This window comes from Triticum aestivum, chromosome 3D, assembly GCF_018294505.1.
Source record: "Triticum aestivum cultivar Chinese Spring chromosome 3D, IWGSC CS RefSeq v2.1, whole genome shotgun sequence".
NCBI lineage: Eukaryota > Viridiplantae > Streptophyta > Magnoliopsida > Poales > Poaceae > Triticum > Triticum aestivum.
The window spans coordinates 453,272,039-453,290,792 of record NC_057802.1 but is presented as its reverse complement, the minus strand read 5'-3'; the positions used below and the strand labels follow the sequence as shown (position 1 = coordinate 453,290,792).

General features: G+C 48.0%; 2 protein-coding genes across 2 annotated transcripts; one reads left to right on the top strand and one right to left on the bottom strand.

Moving 5' to 3' along the window:
- Positions 1-14,322: 14,322 nt before the first annotated feature.
- Positions 14,323-16,414, top strand: LOC123079592 (protein GRAVITROPIC IN THE LIGHT 1-like). Its single transcript, XM_044502384.1, has 2 exons — positions 14,323-14,539; positions 14,795-16,414. The coding sequence occupies exon 2, from the start codon at positions 14,799-14,801 to the stop codon at positions 16,188-16,190; it is 1,392 nt and encodes a 463-aa protein (XP_044358319.1). The 5' UTR covers positions 14,323-14,539; positions 14,795-14,798; the 3' UTR covers positions 16,191-16,414.
- A 24-nt stretch (positions 16,415-16,438) lies between these two features.
- On the bottom strand, positions 16,439-17,541 carry LOC123079593 (uncharacterized). Its single transcript, XM_044502385.1, has 3 exons — positions 17,191-17,541; positions 17,013-17,076; positions 16,439-16,758 (listed from the first exon to the last, which is right to left on the bottom strand). Exons 1-3 carry the CDS (start codon positions 17,473-17,475, stop codon positions 16,589-16,591), a joined length of 519 nt encoding a protein of 172 aa, XP_044358320.1. The 5' UTR covers positions 17,476-17,541; the 3' UTR covers positions 16,439-16,588.
- Between the last annotated feature and the right edge of the window lie 1,213 nt (positions 17,542-18,754).

The following is an 18,754-nucleotide window of genomic DNA, read 5'->3' as shown; positions in this document are numbered from 1 at the left end:
TCTCCCGCGTCATTTTTTGCCAAATTTATGAACATTAGACAAGTCGGATGACGCAACAGACACGGTTCACTCAAACTAACCGTGTGCCACGCCGGTGCCCCTGTCACGCACACATCCGCACAGTACATTGGGCTCCACGAGGCTTCCCCTCTCAAAAATATCTACCCACCTGCAGCTTTCTTCTGTTTGATAACACACGGTTATTGTGTTTCGACCGTGTGGGATGTTTCTTGTTCCCAATCCCGCCTGCATCCCTAGAAAATATCTGCCCGCCTCGAGGGTTTTTCTGTTTCATAACACACGGTTGTTATCTCCAGACCGTGTGCGATGTTTCTTGTTCCCAATCCACCTGCATCCCTTGAAAATATCTGCCCAGCTCGAGGGTTTTTCTGTTTCATAACACACTGTTGTTATCTCTGGACCATGTGCGATGTTTCTTGTTCCCAATCCCGCCTGCATCCCTCGAAAATATCTGCCCGGCTCGAGGGTTTTTCTGTTTTCATAACACACGGTTGTTATCTCCGGACCGTGTGCGATGAACCATCATCAAAATTTTCAATAGCCCCGACATTTCACTCCCGCGTTTGACTCCCGCGTAGTAAAATTTTCAGTACCCGCGTCATTTCCTCAAACACCCCCGCCCCCCTCCACACAAACACACACACACACCCTCCCTCGCTTGAAACCCTAGCAAGGTCCCCGCCGCCGCCGCAAGGCCTCCCTTGTCAACATCTGCCAGTTTGCCCGTGCAGCTTACTCACCGATCTCCATACCCAGGCCGCCCTGAGTTTCTTAGATGACGCCTGCCAAATGTCCCCTTTCCCACAGATCCCCATCCCCCACTCTAGAGCGTTGCAGCCTAATCCCGGCTACGCTTCCCGTGGAGCTTGAGGAGCGACTGACCCAAAAGAGGTGTATCGCGGTCTCTTCACCCGACTTCGCCGAGGAAGCTGATGACCATTACTGGCGGCAGGCACTCAAGCAGCGGGCTAGAGTATGCGGGCATGTCTCGGCTGCCGGCTACGACATCGAGGTCATCGACAGCGATGGCCTGAGGCGGGCTATGTCACAGGTTAAGTGGCCCACCCCCAACCCCTCGGGTTGAACCGCCATCGATCTCATCCATGGCCCCGCCGCTGATCTCCTCTGGCTCGCTGTCAACCATTTGCCATCCTACATCGCCATCGAGCCCCTTTTGTCATTTCTGAAGGACACATTCTGTGACGCTGGCTTGGGATCCACATCTTCCAAGTCAGACCTCATCAACGACGACCACGAGGAGGGCACCCTCTCCGGCTCTTCCAAGGGGAAAGAGCCCATCTGCTCTTCCAAGGGGAAAGCGCCCGTCTGCGACATCAGGGAGGGCACCCTACAGCCATGCTCTTCCAAGGGGAAGGAGCCCATTTGCGACAACATGGAGCGCATCCTGGGTCCGTGCTCTTCCCACGGGAATGAGCCCATTTGTGACAAGTGAGGAAACCCATGATTTGTTTTGCCGTGCCTCTTCACAGGGGGAAACCCATGATTTGTTTTGTCGAGTCCCTTTTGTAGTTAATTGCTATATCTGGTTGTTTGCAGTATGCCTTGTTTATTTCAGTTGTTCACAATGTGATGCTCTATATGTGCAATTATTTACTGTGCAGTACATTTCATCAATCCAGTTTTAAATATACTGATAGGAATGCATATATTTGCTTGCTGTTAAGCCAGTTATAGCTAGCATATGCCTCTTCTAAAGTTTTTTGATTGTTCGGTTGTTTGTAGTTAGCATATGTCCAGTTTCAAATGTTATCTTTGGTGTTCGTAGTATGCCTTGTTTATTCCAGTTATTCACAACGTGATGTTCTATATGTGCAAGTATGAACTGTGCAGTTCAATTTCATCACTACCAGTTTCAACAATACCACTATGAAAGACTACATTTTGTTGCTGCATCTTGTAGTTAACACACCTTTCCATTTCTATTTAACAATAACCAGTGTACTTAGACTAGCACAATACTAGTTTGAATGACTATGTTTGCTTGTTGTTAAATGTTAGGCCTGTTGCAATTAACACACCTTTCCACTTGTTTTGCTTTACTAGCATGCTTAAACCTGCACACTGAAGCTATGTTTTGGAGATTATTTTGTCTGCCATGGATAATATTAGTTGATGTTTAGCCTGTTGTGCTTAACATGCTTCTCGATGTACCTACATAGGACAATTTCGGGCACGACTATTGTTTTCCATCGAGGTTAGTTTCATCCCATCGCTTATATATGCTCACTGTTCAGGATATCGGTAGCTGGTACCATATAGGCCGGGGGCTGATAAGGGACTAATCGGTGAATCAGACTTTTAACTGAATATATCTCCAACCCATTTATCGTTAGGTTAACTAGGGCCATATGTAATATATCTGAGGGTACATAGCAACATGCACTATACTTAATGTCTAAACATGCAATGCTAGGCTACATGGCAACAAGGAAGAGTGTTACATTAATGTTGTGATGATGTCTAGATATACGTAGAAAGCAGCAACAACAACAACACAGCCCTGTTTGGATACTCAACTTAGCTAGAGGTTAGAGTTAGTTTCTAGCTCAAGACTAACCCTGAACTAACTCTATCCAAAGAGTTTTTTGGATGGCAGGGTTAGATTGACAATAGATGCACTAGGAGAACTAGCTCCAATTAGCACCTCTTGGGTTGGATAGTTTTTTTGGGTGGGTTATAGATGCAACTAGCTCAAACTAGCCCTCATATTTAGATATACTTTAGGGCTATTTGAGCCCGAACTAGCTCAAATTAACTGTAACCCATGGATACAGCAGTAGTTAATCAACCGATAATTTGTAAGAATGCACTAAACTCCTTCCGGCCCATAATATAAGATGTTAATTCATCTAATATGTGAGTATATTGGATGTTATAAGATATTATAAAAGAGTGTTGTACTACATCATTGTGCAATTGTTGTTTAGCTTCTATTATTAACTTGGTGCTTTTAGGTACATATGTCACTGGTAAAGATCCGTGCTTTGACCCTTTCTGTGTATGGGGCAATGAGATATCGATGAACCAGCATCAAGTGAGGAAAGCTGATAAAGATTGTTAGTAAAATGGGTCCAAAGATGGAAATTAAACTATTTGTTTACACTTTATCCAAGACAACAGCGAACTGCAGGATGGTAAGTAAGAACTCTGTAGCCTTCTTTTTACTGCCCATAATGAGTTGTGTTAGATGACAATGTCTGAATCTTTTTCCTTTGCAGTGGTTGCCAAAGAAGTTTACTCAAGATTACCTCTCAAACTACATGATTGGTGGGCATGCAAAGGTTAAAGTATTTCTACTAGAACACGATGATTATCTAGATGTTTTCATGAAGACCGTGAAGGATGGGCGGTCGGCCATCACAAGGGGTTGGACTAGAGTTGTGTGTGCCTTCTGCATGGAGGAGGGCACAATATGGGCATTCCGCTTCACCTTGTTCAGCAACCAGAATGTATTTCGCCTCTTTCTTTACCGTCTTTAATAGTACAAGTATACAACTGTGGTTCATCATTTTTTATTTGGTTCTTATGTAATTCTTGAACATATGTACCTATGAATCGAATAATGCATTGGTTGTTTGAACCTGATGGATATGAATAAAGCTCTAGCATACATTCAAATTCAAATCCGGTACAATTTCAAAATAGCAGCAATTGAATTACGGTGAAATTACGCTCTCCAGGTCGTTACGGCACACACGGTTGGTAAAACACAAACGTTTGCGATATACACCATAATCCGAGAGGATTCACAGAGAGGAAACGTGTGCAACATGCAGACAGTTACCATTTGCAAAGCGTGTGCGATGTCAGACAATATCACAAACGGTGCGGGCAAACTAAACGTTTGTGTTACTTGCCTTATCGTACACGATTCTCAACCATGAACTGTTTCTGATGAAGTATGCATCGTAAACGTTGCACCACAGAATAGCGTGTGCGATAGTTTTCGTGTACGACGATGTTACGATGGTCCGACATTTCGTAATCCTGTCCGACACTCGTACGACAATTAACTAATCTTCTTAATTAGTTATCGCATACGGTTTGGGAAAAGCAAATATGTGTGATTGTATGCTTATCACACACGATCCTACACATAAAACTGTGTGGGATGTACATACGAACGGAAACGTTTTCCCTGGGTTGACTGTGTGGGATGTACGTAAGAATGGAAACGTTTTCTCTATATTGACTATGTGGGATGTACATAAGAACGGAAATGTATTCCTTGGATTAACTGTGTGTGATATACATACAAACACAAATGTTTTTCTGGGATTCACCGTGTGGGATGTACATACGAACGGAAATGATTGGGTTTCGATGCCTCGCCCGATCGCACATGGCCCCAGCCTGTGTCCCAGGAGGGCCTATCCCCGACGATTTCTGGGTCGTGTGGGAAGGACCCCCCTATCGCCCACACTCACTTGGCGAAGGTTCGAAATGCCGTCGCGGAAAGGGGTTAAAAACCGTTTGTATAGCACAGACGCGTACCAGTGATTGGACAGGAGGCGGCTATGATACATCGACACGTGGCACGACCTAACACAGGCCCATTCCGGTGAAAAGGCCAGTCCGTTTGACTTGGTCAAAAGGTAGCGAGCCGGCCCATGGAAAGCCTGTTAACGGCCTATTCGTATATAGCCCATTTACGGCCCGCTAACTCACGGCCCGTTACGGCCTATCCGAATTAAGCCCAGTAGCGTCATCTGGGTCGTCCAATATGATTCCAACCCGTTCTAACTTCCGGCCCATGTATGGCCCATGACGTCTTTCAGCCCATATGAGGTCCTTTGTAACTCTTGGCCCATTAACGGCCCATGGTGAAACTGGCCTGTAATGAACAGTGTACCGCTTTATACCCCTTATTCCATTGGGCAGTTTCCAACCCATGTTATCTTCCGGCCTTCTCAGGGCCCATTTATTGTTGGGCTCATTTCCAGCATTCAGTTACTTACGTCCTGTTACTGGCCTTTTCTGCTTGTGGGCCAAATTCATCCCGTCGTTACAGTCGGCCCATTTGTGGCCCGTTAATCCGTTGGGCCATTTTCATAGCGTCATCATATACGGCCGATTAACGATGACCGTTATGGTCGGCCCATGAACAGATGATTCCAACTCTAGCCCGTTTACGGCCCATATTGTGTTAGTTACTTGGCCCATGTTTGGCCAATCGATCATACGGCGCGTAGAAGGGCCATTGATGCTATGGCCTGTAGAAGGCCCATTGTTTCTATGTCCCGTAGAAGGCCCATTGTTTCTACGGCCTATAGGAGGCCCATGGTCACTACAGTAAATATGTAGCCCATGGTTATTGTGGCCTAGTTTTTAAAAATAGGTTATTGCGGCCACTAGCAAACTGCGAAAAAAGAACTGCACTGACTACAAGTAAACAAATAAACAAGACAACAAGGAAATAAATAAGCAAGCAACTTACGCTAGGCTATCACGGCTATTACACATATTACATCCGCTGGGCATCAAAGTTCGCCACCAGTGCAAATATAGGGAACAAAGCAGCATATCACATACACTAGTTGTCAAATTTGCGACTAGTGCAAATAAACGCCGCAACAAAACAAGTCCAGAACTGAAACCACTTCATAAGAGCTCAAGAAACAATATCCTGGGTACCCATAATGCTGGCAAGATGGTTAGCAAGCTTATTAACTTTCTCTTGTTTGGCGCTTAAATCCTCCAGCGCTTGTTGTTGCACCAGAAAGTATGCATCTGAATTTTGCAGGGACTTCCTCAGTCCTTCGGCTTTGTGTTGCAGCACATCTGATCGATGTCTTTCAACTTGAAGTTGAGACTCAAGAAGGCGAACTGATTCAGGCAGCGATTTCAAAGAGCTTGTGCCAGCAGTAGTGGCCAACACTACAACAAGACAGGACTTTTGGGTTGTCTCGCTGTCGTCAAGATAGTTTTTATCAGCTTTTTTGGAGACCAACATGGATGTCTCACTATCTTGAACCTTATCTGCATTACTTCCTTTACCATTGCATAACGGGGTACTCTTCTCCAATATTTTGTCCGCATTCTAAAAGAGAAACAAGCAGACACATCACAGGTTTACCATGTTGTATATGAAACTCATTTTGGTAAATCAGTTCAGTAGTAAAGTGGACAGGATAACAACATGAAACAAACATATATCTATGTACCATGGTCACTGTATTCGCTACTTCTCTTGGTACTCTATTCGCTACTGCTTCTGGTCGTAGTGATATGTGCGTTCATTATTTTATTTTTTGGTCAAGTCTTTCCCTTTGTATTTCAACACCATTGTATCCTAGCTAATTGATGGCTTCATTAATTTGAATTCGAGCCTTCATGCCTTTTCTCTAAAAAAATGTTCCCTTTCTATCCCTGTGTAAGATCTGGAATGGAAGGCCACAACTCAGATATGCAGTTACATAGTCTAAATCTAAATTAGTGGCATGAGCAATTACAATCGTAAGAGGGACAAGCAGAGAGAAATGTTAGGATTTCCCCAGTCCCCTGCTTCCTTCATCGGCCGCACCCTCTCATCAAATCCTTGGCGTCTGGGGATAACAAAACAAATCCACCCCCTAGTAGTGGTTCCCACTCCCCTTCGTCCTCGTCTCAATAGGCGGCACAATACCTCATAGCGACAATAGTGGTGTCTGGGTTCCATGCGGCGATGGGTGATGAATGTGCTTAGGGGAGATCCAATGGTCATATCTAGACATGGCTCGGCCTCGCTCATAGGCGTGGAGGTGGGCATGTCTTGTAGCTATGGGGAGGCGGGCGGGGTTTGAAGGAGGAGTACATGCTCGCGTAGTTGAGGCAACTATGTATATGAGCAGTTGTTGGGTCGACGACGAGTTATGCTCCAATTACAACACCTGTCTACCGCGGGTATGCACAATACAATGGAACAATTTAAAACCCTATACCAAGATACCCTAAGTAAGAGGACGAAAACCATAGGGGACAATGTTCCCCTAAAGTATGCCATACATAAGTCCTAAGCATGGTAACTCATGGTTTTTTTAGGTTTGTTTCTTCTAAAACTCTAGGGACAGTTTGTTTCCCCTCGGTCTTGATCTCTAGAGACATGTGGCAATGGTGATGACATTTAAAGCGAAAAGACTCTTTCGCATTCGGCCGGTCCAACGAGCGAATCAATACAGCGCGGAGCGCTCGACTGTCATATGAAGGCTGGGTAAGGCATGAGGGTGTTGGGCCCACCCAAAGTCAACACTAATCGCACCCTAAATGTCGGGGGGGGGGGGCTAATTAATCCACCTAATCCTCTAAAGGAGTTGCTAGCCATTTTCCAAATCGGGGCTATCAGAAAGCGAGCGCTCCAACGTGCGCGTGCGAGATAGCCATGCCCCATTTAAAGGTATTTCCCATAGGGGTTGGTCTACACAATCCTAAAAACATATTTCTATTTCTTTTCAATTTTTCACTTTTGATAAACACGATGATTTAAGGCTAGAATACTCCAAAATGACACAGACGCGAGTGAAATATTATTAAGCACAAACATATTCACTTGTTTTATGAACTACATATTTACAATGTTCTTTTCTTCTTCTTCTTCTTCCTCACATGGACATAAATAAACAAAAACATGACCACATGGACGATTCGGTATTTTCACACACTTGACGGGCAAAACCCATGGTAGTGTCGTCTAGGGCATACAATTTAAAGTTAATATCAAACAAGGCTATACTATCTTTGGGGCCACAAGTGCATCACTCTAACTTCTTGCATCTAATAGGGAACTCTCTCAATGTAAATTTCCTTTCTATGCAGGATTTTGAAGATGTTGACATTAGGCAAGTCTTAGAGCATCTTCAACCGGGCGCCCCAAACCCTTCCTATACTCCCGGGTGGACAGCCCGGTCACCGACCGGTCAAAAAAACCTGATCCACCCGGGCTCCTTAAACCGGCCCCAAATGTCTGGGATGTCCGGCACCCCTCATATCTAGACCGAATCTGAGTGGATATGGAGAGGACCGGGCATGCCTAGGTGTGTCTGCCACATCACCCTAACCCACTATGGCCCGCACCGACCCCACTCCCGCCCTCACAATTAGCTGATGACCAACGAGTAAACCCTAGATAACTCAGTCACTCGACCTCTCTGCTCCTCCTCTGTCACATCGAATTCCTCTCTACCCCAAATCGACCCCAACCCGCCATGGCCCACATTGACTCCAATGGCATGTACTGGGAGAAGCTCGCCACGGAGTGTGGTAGCTCATCGGTGCCCGACGAGGAGGAGTTGGCGCTCGGCATTGCCTTCCACCGTTCGCGGCTAGACTAGGCACCAGCTCTTATTCCGGGGCATTGGCAGCAAGCCAGGTGGGCAGCTGCAGCTCCGTGGCACCCCATGACCACCCACACGGTCCCTGCCAGGAGACAGCTGGCACCGCCCACAACTGCTCCTCTAGGGCGCCGCTGGGTGGTCATCCGGCAGAACCGCAGCCCAAGTTGATGGGGGCGCGTTTCAGCGCGCAAGGAAGTGGGCAGCGAAGGAGGCTGCCAGCCACACCTACTATGGATCAAGCAGATCCACATCGGAGCCACCCCCGGCCTCCGATGTCAACGAGGACCTCCGCGTCGGCATCCATCACTCCTACATGTCTGTGGAGACGGACACTCGCCGTCATCACCGCAAAGATGTGGCGGCGCTCCACAAGGCTCTAGAGGAATCTGAGCGCTTGGAGATACAACGGGCGACGCCAGTGGAGAGAGCCACATGGCTCTGTGAGGAGCAGAATCTCGCCCGCCCGACACATGGCAAGCATCGGCATCTCATCCTCCTCCGCTTCGGACAGCGACAACAACAACGACGCGCCCGGAGCCACCGATGCCTACATCGAGGACAACTGCCGAGACCCCAATGGGAAGCGTCCGACGAGGAAGTGATGAAATTCCGACGCCTCAATCTCTTATTATTAATAGTATCTAAGTAGTTAAGTGATTAACTCCGGTAGCATGACCTTTTAGATCAGACTTTTTTAAGTTTTTATCTTATAATCTATGTATTTGAGGTAGGGCATTTGAGGAATGCAGATGTGGAGTGCGAGAAATAAGGTATGTCCGGTCTCCTTCAGTGGACGCGCCATGATGCCTTCACGGGAGTATAGGAGCCCAAATTAGGTGGCCATGACTGTAAATGCTCTTATATGAATATATGCAACATCAATGTTTGGCATTTATTTTTCATATATATGGTTGTGTCCTGTGGTGGTATCATTCTCCTTTCAAGAGAAGCAAATATAAACTTTGATTTTATATAGGGTGTCATTAACGAGTGAGGACTGGAGACAGTATGCAAACATTGTACCTCTACCAAAATGAGATTTCACCAACCAACCGAAGAAACCTTTGTTTATTGCAACGTGACACCCCCACTCTGAGTATCCCCCTTCCATCCCCGTGGTAAGATCTGGAATGGAAGGCCGGAAGTCAGATATGTGGTTACAGAATCTAAATATCTAAATTAATGATGTGAGCAGTTACAGTCTTAGTCTTGTGCAGAGAGCGAGGTTAGGGTTTCTAGACTATGATTCTTCATAATCGAGTCAAAAGAACTAGCCCTGAACTTGTTCTGATGGCCTACTTGTTGTGATCGGCTCCCAATTTCACTTGATACTTGCTTAGTTGCTGATTAATTTTCTTATTAGTTATATAATTCTTCTCCATTTTTCAGACCTTGTCTAATTGAATGACGACAATTGAAACAAAGTGAAAAGTGTACTATTATTGTGTGTAGAATCCTCACAAGAAAAAAACAAACAAAAACTTGGCCAAATGGACAATTCCATATTTTCATGTGCCACTTAACGAGCAAACCGATCATAGTGTCATATGGAGCATACAAGTTAAATTTAATATGAAATAAGGTATGCATCATCTTTAGGCCAGCAAGGGCATCACTCTATCTTTCGGTGCTTAATAGGGAATTCTCTCAATGTTGAAGATGTTGCCGCTTCAACATAAATGTTTGGCATTTATTTCTAATATATACTTTATGGTTGTGTGCCATCAATTGAAGCACACACCAATATCATTCTTCTTTCAAGAAAAACAATATAACTTCCGTTTTTATATGGGTTGTCATTAATGAGTGAAGACTGGACACTGCATGCAAACATTGTACCTCTCCTAAAGTCATATTTCACCACCAACCAAAAAAATTTGTTTGTCGCAACGTGACACCCTCTATGAATATTCCCTTTCTATGACCTCCGGCTCTCGCGTCGCCCCTCTCGGGCGACGCGGGAGCAACCCCAAACCCTATCCTCCACCACCTCTCCCCCTCCTGCCCCCTCTCTGCCGCCACCCAAGGAGCCTGCTGGCAGCTGTGCGTCTTTCGGTGAAGGTGGCAGCAAGGATCTGCTGCCTCGCACCGGTGTGAGGGGCTTTGGAAGGCAGGCGGCAGCCTTGGGTGGAGATGGTGGTGTCAATCTCTTCGATGGATGGCGTGCATGGGTCCTGGCTGTCCCATTCGGTCACGTGGGCGGCATGAAGGGGGCGAGGTCTTGCTGCAGCGGCGAGTGGCTCTTCTTCCCGCTGGCCCTTTCCCCTCGCGGTGGTCTCCTCTCATCGATCTGGTGGTTGGCCCATCAGATCTGATCGTCGTGGATGGGGTGGTGGAGCCTTGGAACGTGGAAACCCCTGGTCGATTTTGCGTCCACCTCGACGTCGGCGGTGCTCTGGTGCCATTCTCCCTTTTGAGGGCGGGTCAAGGTTCCAGGTCCATCCCCTCCTCCCCCTTCCTTCTCCGGACGAAAGTCTTGACCTTTTGGCCAAGCGGCAAAGGCGTTCTGGCATCTCGGTCCTCCCTAGAGGCGCCATTCAAAGGGTGGTAAGGGGTTGTAGTCCTGTTGCGTGGTCATTGGTGGTGGCGGCGACACTTGGCTCCCCTGGTTGCCGACATTGATGGTGCTGTGAGGGTCCTTCCGCATATTTCAGTGGCTCGTCGCCTTCTTTTCTGGTTGGTCGCTGGACGGTGGTGGTCGTCCGCTTGTTTGGCACGACCTGGACGAAGGGGAGATAGTGGTCTCCCCTTTGGCAGTGGCCCAAGGCGGCGGGCGACGGAGTCGACGTCTTGCTTCAAGTGGTCTCGTCTTCATGTCCACGACAATTTCTGTCGTCGGGTGCCTTCGGTCCTGCCGTTCTGGCTGCGCAAGATCTCTGACAGCCTGATCACAGCTTCTCTTGGTGCTTTGTTCGCTGTTGCTTCTGTTTGTAGTGACATGTGCGTGTATTATTTCAGTTTTTGATCAAGTCTTTGCCTTTGTATTTTAGCACCATTGTATCCTAGCCAGTTGATGGCTTCATTAATTCGAATTCGAGCCCTTGTGCCTTTTCTCTCACAAAATATATTCCACTTCTATCCCTATGTAAGATCTGGAATGGAAGGCCACAAGTTAGATCTATAGCTGCATAATCTAAGTCTAAATTAATGGCATGAGAAGTTACGCTCGTTAGAGGGACAAGCGGAGAGAAAGGGTAGGGTTTCCCAAGTCCCCCGCTTCCTTCGTTGACCGCACCATGTAATTGAATCCTTAGTATCTGGGGATTACAAAACAAATCCACCCCAAGTAGTGGTTCCCATTCCCCTCCCTCCTCATCTCGATAGGCGACACAATCCCTCATAGCGACAGTAATGGTGTCGGGGCTCCTCACGGCGATGGGCAATGAATGTGCTTAGGGGAGACCCAATGGTCATAGCCATTCATGGCTCGGCCTCGCACATAGGCGTGGAGTTGGGCATGGCTCTTAGCTATGGGGAGGTGGGCAGGGTTCGGAGGAGGCGTAAATGCTCGCGCAGTTGAGGCAACTATGCAAAAGCAGTTGTTGGGTCGACGACATGTTATGCTCGAACTGCAACAACACCTGCCTACATCGGGCATGCACAATACAATGGAATAACTTTAAAGTCTGTGAAGTCCTCTATAGCAAGATACCCTAAGTAAGAGGACGAAAACCATAGGGGACAATGTTCCCCTAGAGTATGCCCTACCTAAGTCCTAAACATGGGTACTCATGGTTTTATTAGATTTTTTTCTTCTGAAACTCTAGGGAAAGTTTGTTTCCCCTTGGTCTTGAGATCTAGATACACATGGCAATGGTGATGACATTTAAAGCGAAAAGACTAGGTAAGACATGAGGGTGTTCGGTCCACCCAAAGTCAACACTAATCGCCACCTTTTGGGGGGGGGGGCCTAATTAATCCACCTAATCCTCTGAAGGAGTTGATAGTCACTTTCCAAACTGAAGCTGTCGGAAAGCGAGCGCTCCAACGCGCACGCATGAGATAGGGACTCTCTTAATGTAAATTTGCTTTCTATGTAGGATTTTTGAAGATGCCGCCATTACGCAAGTCTTACAACATCTATAGCCGGGCACCCCAAACCATTCCTATAATCCCGGGTGGGTGTCCCGTTCACCAACCGCCCGAATCTGGGTTGGATATGGGGAGGACTGGGCGCGCCCGGGTGTGTCTGCCACGTCAGCCCGACCCCACTATGGCCCGCACCGACCCTACTCCTACCCCACAATTAGCTGATGTCTGAATAACAAACCCTAGTCAAACTCAATCACTCGACCTCTGTGCTCATCCTTCGTCGCATCGACTTACTCTCTCCCCCCAGATCGATCCCAATCCACGATGGCCCACATCGACTCCGATGGCATGGACTAGGCGAAGCTCGCCGCGGAGTCCCCGATGAGGAGGAGCTGGCGCTCCCCATTGCCCTCACTGGTTGCGGCTGGACTGGGGCGCCAACTCCTATTCCGGGGCGTCAGTGGACCCCAGGTGGGCAACTGCAGCTCCGCGACGCCCCACGGCCACTGGAGGTGGTCCCTGCCAGGCGGCAGTTGGCACCGCCCACAACTGCTCCTTTGGGGCATCGCTGGGTGCTCGTGCCCAAGTCGACGGGGCGCGTATACAGCGCGCAAGGATGTGGGCGACGGAGGAGGCTGCCAGCCACTCCTACTGCGGATCGAGAAGATCCCCGTCGGAGTCACCCTCCCCACCTCTGATGACAACGAGGCCCTCCGCAGTGCCATCCGCCACTCCTACATATCCGCGGAGACGGACGCCCGCCGTCTTCGTCGCAAAAATGTGGCGGTGCTCCGCAAGTCTCTCGAGGAATCTGAGTGCTTGGCGATGCAGCGGGTGACGATGGTGGAGAGAGCCACATGGCTACTTGAGGAGCAGAACCCTGCCGCCCAACACTTGGCGGGGATCGTCATCTCGTCGTCGTCGTCCTCCTCCGCTTCGGACAACGACGACGACGCGCCCGGAGCCACCGAGGCCTAGGCTGAGGACAGCCGCCGATACCCCAAGGGGAAGCGTCCATCGAGGAAGTGATGAAATTCCGACGCCTCAATCTCTTAGTATTAATAGTATCTAAGTAGTTAGGTGATGAACTCCGGCGGCAGGACCTTTTGGATATGATTTTTTTAATTTTTTATCTTATAATATATGTCGTATCAGACTGTGTTATGTTTATATCTATGCCGGATAGCTATGTTCGTATTTGATCTACGTAGGAACGTCGTTTGCATGGTTTATATGGATTTGAGGTAGGACATTTGAGGAATGCAAATATGGAGTGCGAGAAATAAGGTCTGTTTCATGTGAGGGCTCCCCCCCCCCTCCCCCGGTGATTCTAAAAATAAAAAGAAATAAGATCTGCTCGGTCACCTCCAGCAAACGTGCCATGACGCGTCCGCGGACTATAGGAGCCCAAATTAGTTGCACGGCTGTAAATGCTCTTATATGAATATATGCAACATCAATGTTTGCCATTTATTTTTCATATATATATGGTTGTGTCCTGTGGTGGTTGTATGATTCTCCTTCCAAGAGAAGCAAATATAAAAACTTTGATTTTATATGGGGTGTCATTAATGAGTAAGGACTGGACACAGCATGCAAACATTGTACCTCTCCCAAAACGAGATTTCACCAACCAACCGAAAAACCTTTTGTTTAATAGCAACGTGACACCCCCACTCTGAATATCCCCCTTCCATCCCCGTGGTAAGATCTGGAATGGAAGGCCGGAAGTCACAGTGTCTAAATCTCTAAAGTAATGACACGAGCAGTTACAGTCTTAGTCTTAAGCAGAGAGCGAGGTTAGGGTTTCCCAAGCCCCCGCTTCCTTCGGTCGGCCGCACCCTCTCCTCAAACCCCTGGCCTCTGGGGATTACAAAAGAAATGTACCCCAAGTAGTGGTTCCCACCCCCCCCCCCCCCCCCCCCCCCCCCCCGTCTCGATCCGCCCCTTTTTCCTGTTCGAATCCATTGGAGCCCACGAGGTCTCCCATAACCTCCATGCCCTCCACTCACGCGGAAGATTCTGCCGCCCCCTCCACCTCACTCTCGCTCGCTGCTGCGTCTTCTTCTTCCTGCAGCCTTTTCACTTCTTCTTCTGCCGTCCGTGCAAGAACGTCCGCCGTTCGTGGAGCTTCCGGAGCCGGCCACTGAACAAAGGTGCGGTACTAATAACCATGGACTGTGCTGTTACATGATCGAGTTCTTGTTTTGATATTCTCCTCTGCTTTGCAATCGTCTGAACTCAGAACCCATACGCCCCTGTTTTTTGTTTTGTGTCAGGTAACGGGAGGTTCTTGCAATCTTGCATTGATCTGACAGAATTTATTACGGAACTCAATCCTGTCGAAATCCGCGATCTTCTTTTTCTTTTTGGAATTCGTGCATGTTTGTTTGACTTCCTGTCTCAACCAGGCTCATGAGGAGAGAAGGTTCGCGGTCGGAGTCCGCCATGTCTCGCCTTGCGCGGCGGAATCCTCCGACTCCGACGGAGCCGACGGCGAGGAAGGTGAAGAGGACTCCGTCCAGCCTGCTGCTGCGCATCTCCGACATCTGCAAGGTGCATTCCGTCGGCGTCGCGCCGACCGTCGGTGAGAAGCTCAAGACCAACGGCACCGCCACCGGCACCGCCGAGAGCAGCGAAGACGGCGCGCACCTCAAAGTCCATCCGCACCAGGCGTCGTCCTCCGACAACAACGACGAGTGCCTCTCCCAGAGCTCCTCCGCCTGCTGCGAGGAAGAGGTCGTCGAGAAGCTCCTCGACGCGATCTCCTGCCTAAAGGTGGCCTATGTCAATCTTCAGAAAGCTCATGTGCCGTATGATCCTGAAGAGATCGCGATCGCCGGCGAGCGTTTTGCGTCGGAGCTTGAAGAGACCGCCAACTTGCAGGATTTGTATCTGAATATGAACGAATGGAGCGACCCGAGGTACCTGTCTCATATAAGCTCTAGAATTCAGGAGTATCAGGACCTGGTGATGGACCTGCAGGCTGACATCTGCAAGAAAGACTCTGAAATCGGTTGGCTTCGGCCCGAGCTGGACGAGCTGGAAAGGAAGAACATGGAACTGGAGGACAAGATTGGCCGGAACGGATCGTGCAGAGAAGGATGCTTCACAGTCAGGAAGGGGGTGTCAACTGAAGTTTTCATGGATCTACATGAGCGTTCGTCGAAGTGCATCCATGATTTTGCAAAGTTCATCTTTGATTGGACGAAAGTTTCCGGGTGGAACCTCGGCCTATCGACAACCCCAATCGACAGTCATGTTGCATATGAGAGAAGGGCCGACAAGAAGTATGCTGTTGAGGCCTATTTTGCTTGCGTGATGCTTATGGCAGACAGAGATGACCATACATCCCTGGATTCAGTTGACTGTATCATGAGCTTCAAAGATCCTTTTGATGCTCTCATGACTGATCCAGATTCTAGTTTCGGAAGATATTGCAGAGCAAAGTATCTAGTGGCTGTGCCCCAGAGCATGGAGGATTCCTTCTTTGGAAACTTGGATCACAGAGCATTTGTGGAGAGCGGTGGTCATCCAAGGACGCCATTTTACCAGAAATTTGTGAGGATGGCAAGATACACATGGGCACTACTCGCAGTTGCTCATTCTCTGAATCCCAAAGCTGAAATGTTTTATGTCAAGAGTGGCGTCCAGTTTCGGAAGGAACACATGGAAAGTACTCCAGCCAAGATCATCAGAGAAGAGAAGTTCAGTGTTGGGTTTACAGTCATGCCGGGGTTTAAGATTGGGTGCACTGTCATCAGATGCAGGGTTTATCTGGGTAAGCTTAACGCAATGGACTTCTGAACACATCATATTACAGCCATTAGGTAAGCAGAATCAATTAGATCTATGGTAAGTCTGTCGGCCAAAGTTTCTGTTAAGCTTCTCCTGTATTCAGCCTAGGAGTTGAGGAGCACTTGCTAGTAGATAATACCCCATAATGTTAACTTGTAGTCGAATATTGTGCTAGTATTATGTATAGTTATCAGTGGTTCATCTATTTCTCCATAAATCAGGCCTCTGTTCATGTGCTACTTGATATACCAACGAAATTGGATAATGGAATGTGTATATATGCTCATCAAAAACCATTTCACATGAACAACACAGTACACATTACTGTCCTAATCCCTTGGTGTTATAGCATCCATCTATTTATCTAACCATGAGTCGAACAACGGGTTTGATGGTACAAAAGAAGTTCATCTGCCGAAGAGCTTGGAAAAGAAGTTTGTTGGTTTCGAGTTCTCTGCGCACGCCACATGCATATATCTTCCTAGATTGTCAACTTGCCTTGGCTCCCCTCTTGTGTCTTTCTTGCAAACTTTGCAGGTCTTGTCCACCCAACCTTCCTCCACGTATTCACCGTCAACTGTATTTTCAGAAACAAATTATTTGGTCAGCATTCAGTAACATGATTTATTGCATGTTGTTTGCTCAGAGGAAGGATGGGTAGAAAAAAAATGGTGTGAGACAAAATATTCTTATACAATATGAGGTCATATTAATCCTAACAGTTTATTCTGCCTAGCATTAGTATACAAATATTGTACTGCCTGAGAAATCAAGAGTAGACAAAACATGAGGTTATCTCTGTATCTGTGACTGAGGGTATGGACAGGGCACCTTCAACATATGACTTGAAGAAATCCTTGTAGGTGCCACCAATCTTCCTCCGAAGGGCTGCATACTGAATTGAAATACCAACCAGAAATTCATCAGCATAAGGAAAACTTGCAGATTTCAATAAACATTTGTTCAAAACTGTTTTTTTCCATTGGCGGTTCAGTGTATGTATGTATACCTGTTCCCTTGTCATCCTTCCTTCATCTTTGATGGAATCCCTGGCCTCATACAGCAGCTCCGCATCCTTCTCCGACCGGACCTGCGAGAAGTCCAGCGCCTCGGTGATGTTCCCAAACAAGGACTGCTTGGGCACCTTCTTCTTCTCCTCCTGCTCATCCGCTTTCGCATAGGCCCTGACTGATCTAGCAGGACTGGTGCTGCTTGGCTTGAAGGAGGGCATACTCTGGTGGAGCCCAAATGAGGAGCTCTGGGACGGGGAAAGCGCGAGAGCCCTCATGGCCATGGCTTGATCGGCTGGGTTTTTTGAGTTCTCCTTCACCGCAGGTAGAAGGAGCTTAAGTGGCGAGTGATCCGCATCCACTGCTTATATATGTGGAAACATTTGGTGTGCACACAAGCGAAGCAAGGGCACGCCATGGCCAGTTCTGTGGCGGTTAACAGGGCTGCGTGGTGCAAGCCAGGCCTGATGCAACGAGAGCAGAGTTTTCGGATGAGAGGACGGCGTTGCGCGCTCTGTCTACTGGACAGGAAGAGTTGCGGCAGCGTGGCTGGTTTAGTTGATGACTGTATAGACAGGAAATATTTGTGGAGGGATTTTCTCCACGAACGAAATTAAAAGTCAGGAAAAATAATTAAAACTCAGGCCATTGTAAGTGAGTGCATATATTTTTTTATTTTTAGAAAAAGAGGACTACCTCCGGCCTCTACATCAGAGTGATGCATGCAGCCCCTAAGTGGGTACGTATGTCAGCTTTTTTTATTCGTATGCTATTTTTTTTTAGAAAAGGAGGATGACCCCCGGCCTCTGCATCTGGGCGATGCATACGGCAACTTTATTAATTATTCTCACAAGACCTTACAAAGTCATACAACAGTAAGACTAAAGCCGCCGTCTAAGCAACAAACTGTCGCTACACCTATCCAGTTGATGAAGGGGCGCAGATAGCCTGGGCCTAATACCAAAGAGACATCGCAGCCAAGCCTAACATCTAAGACCCGAGACATCGCAGCCAAGCCTAACATCTAAGACCCGAGACATCGCAGCCAAGCCTAACATCTAAGACCCGAGACATCGCAGCCAAGCCTAACATCTAAGACCCGAGACCCCAACCTAGCCACTTGCCGGGTCTGGGACACACACTGGTCCGGCGTGCTCTCAGAGGCCGCCGCCGCCAACTGCCACCGCTCCATCTTCAGAACTGTACTGATGCATCAACCTTGCTCGGTCCAGCTATCGTCGACGCCACCATGGCGCCCAACGGCACCTCCTCCCTGCGCGCAAACAGCTGAACACGTCGCGGTCGCCACTGATACACCTCAGCGCCATGCTGCCAAGTACCACCAGCCGACACAGCTTGAAGTCCTTGGAGGATCTGTCGTGCGTAGCACCTGCCGACCAGGCATGACCAAGCGTAGCACCTGTCGATCAGGCATGACTTGACATCTCCACCGAAGCTCCGTGCAAGACGAAGCCGCTCCACCTCCTGCCTTTGACTTCTAGCACTGCTCCACAAACGATGCTCCCAAGAGAGAAACGACAAATCTTATTGTTAAATTCGGGA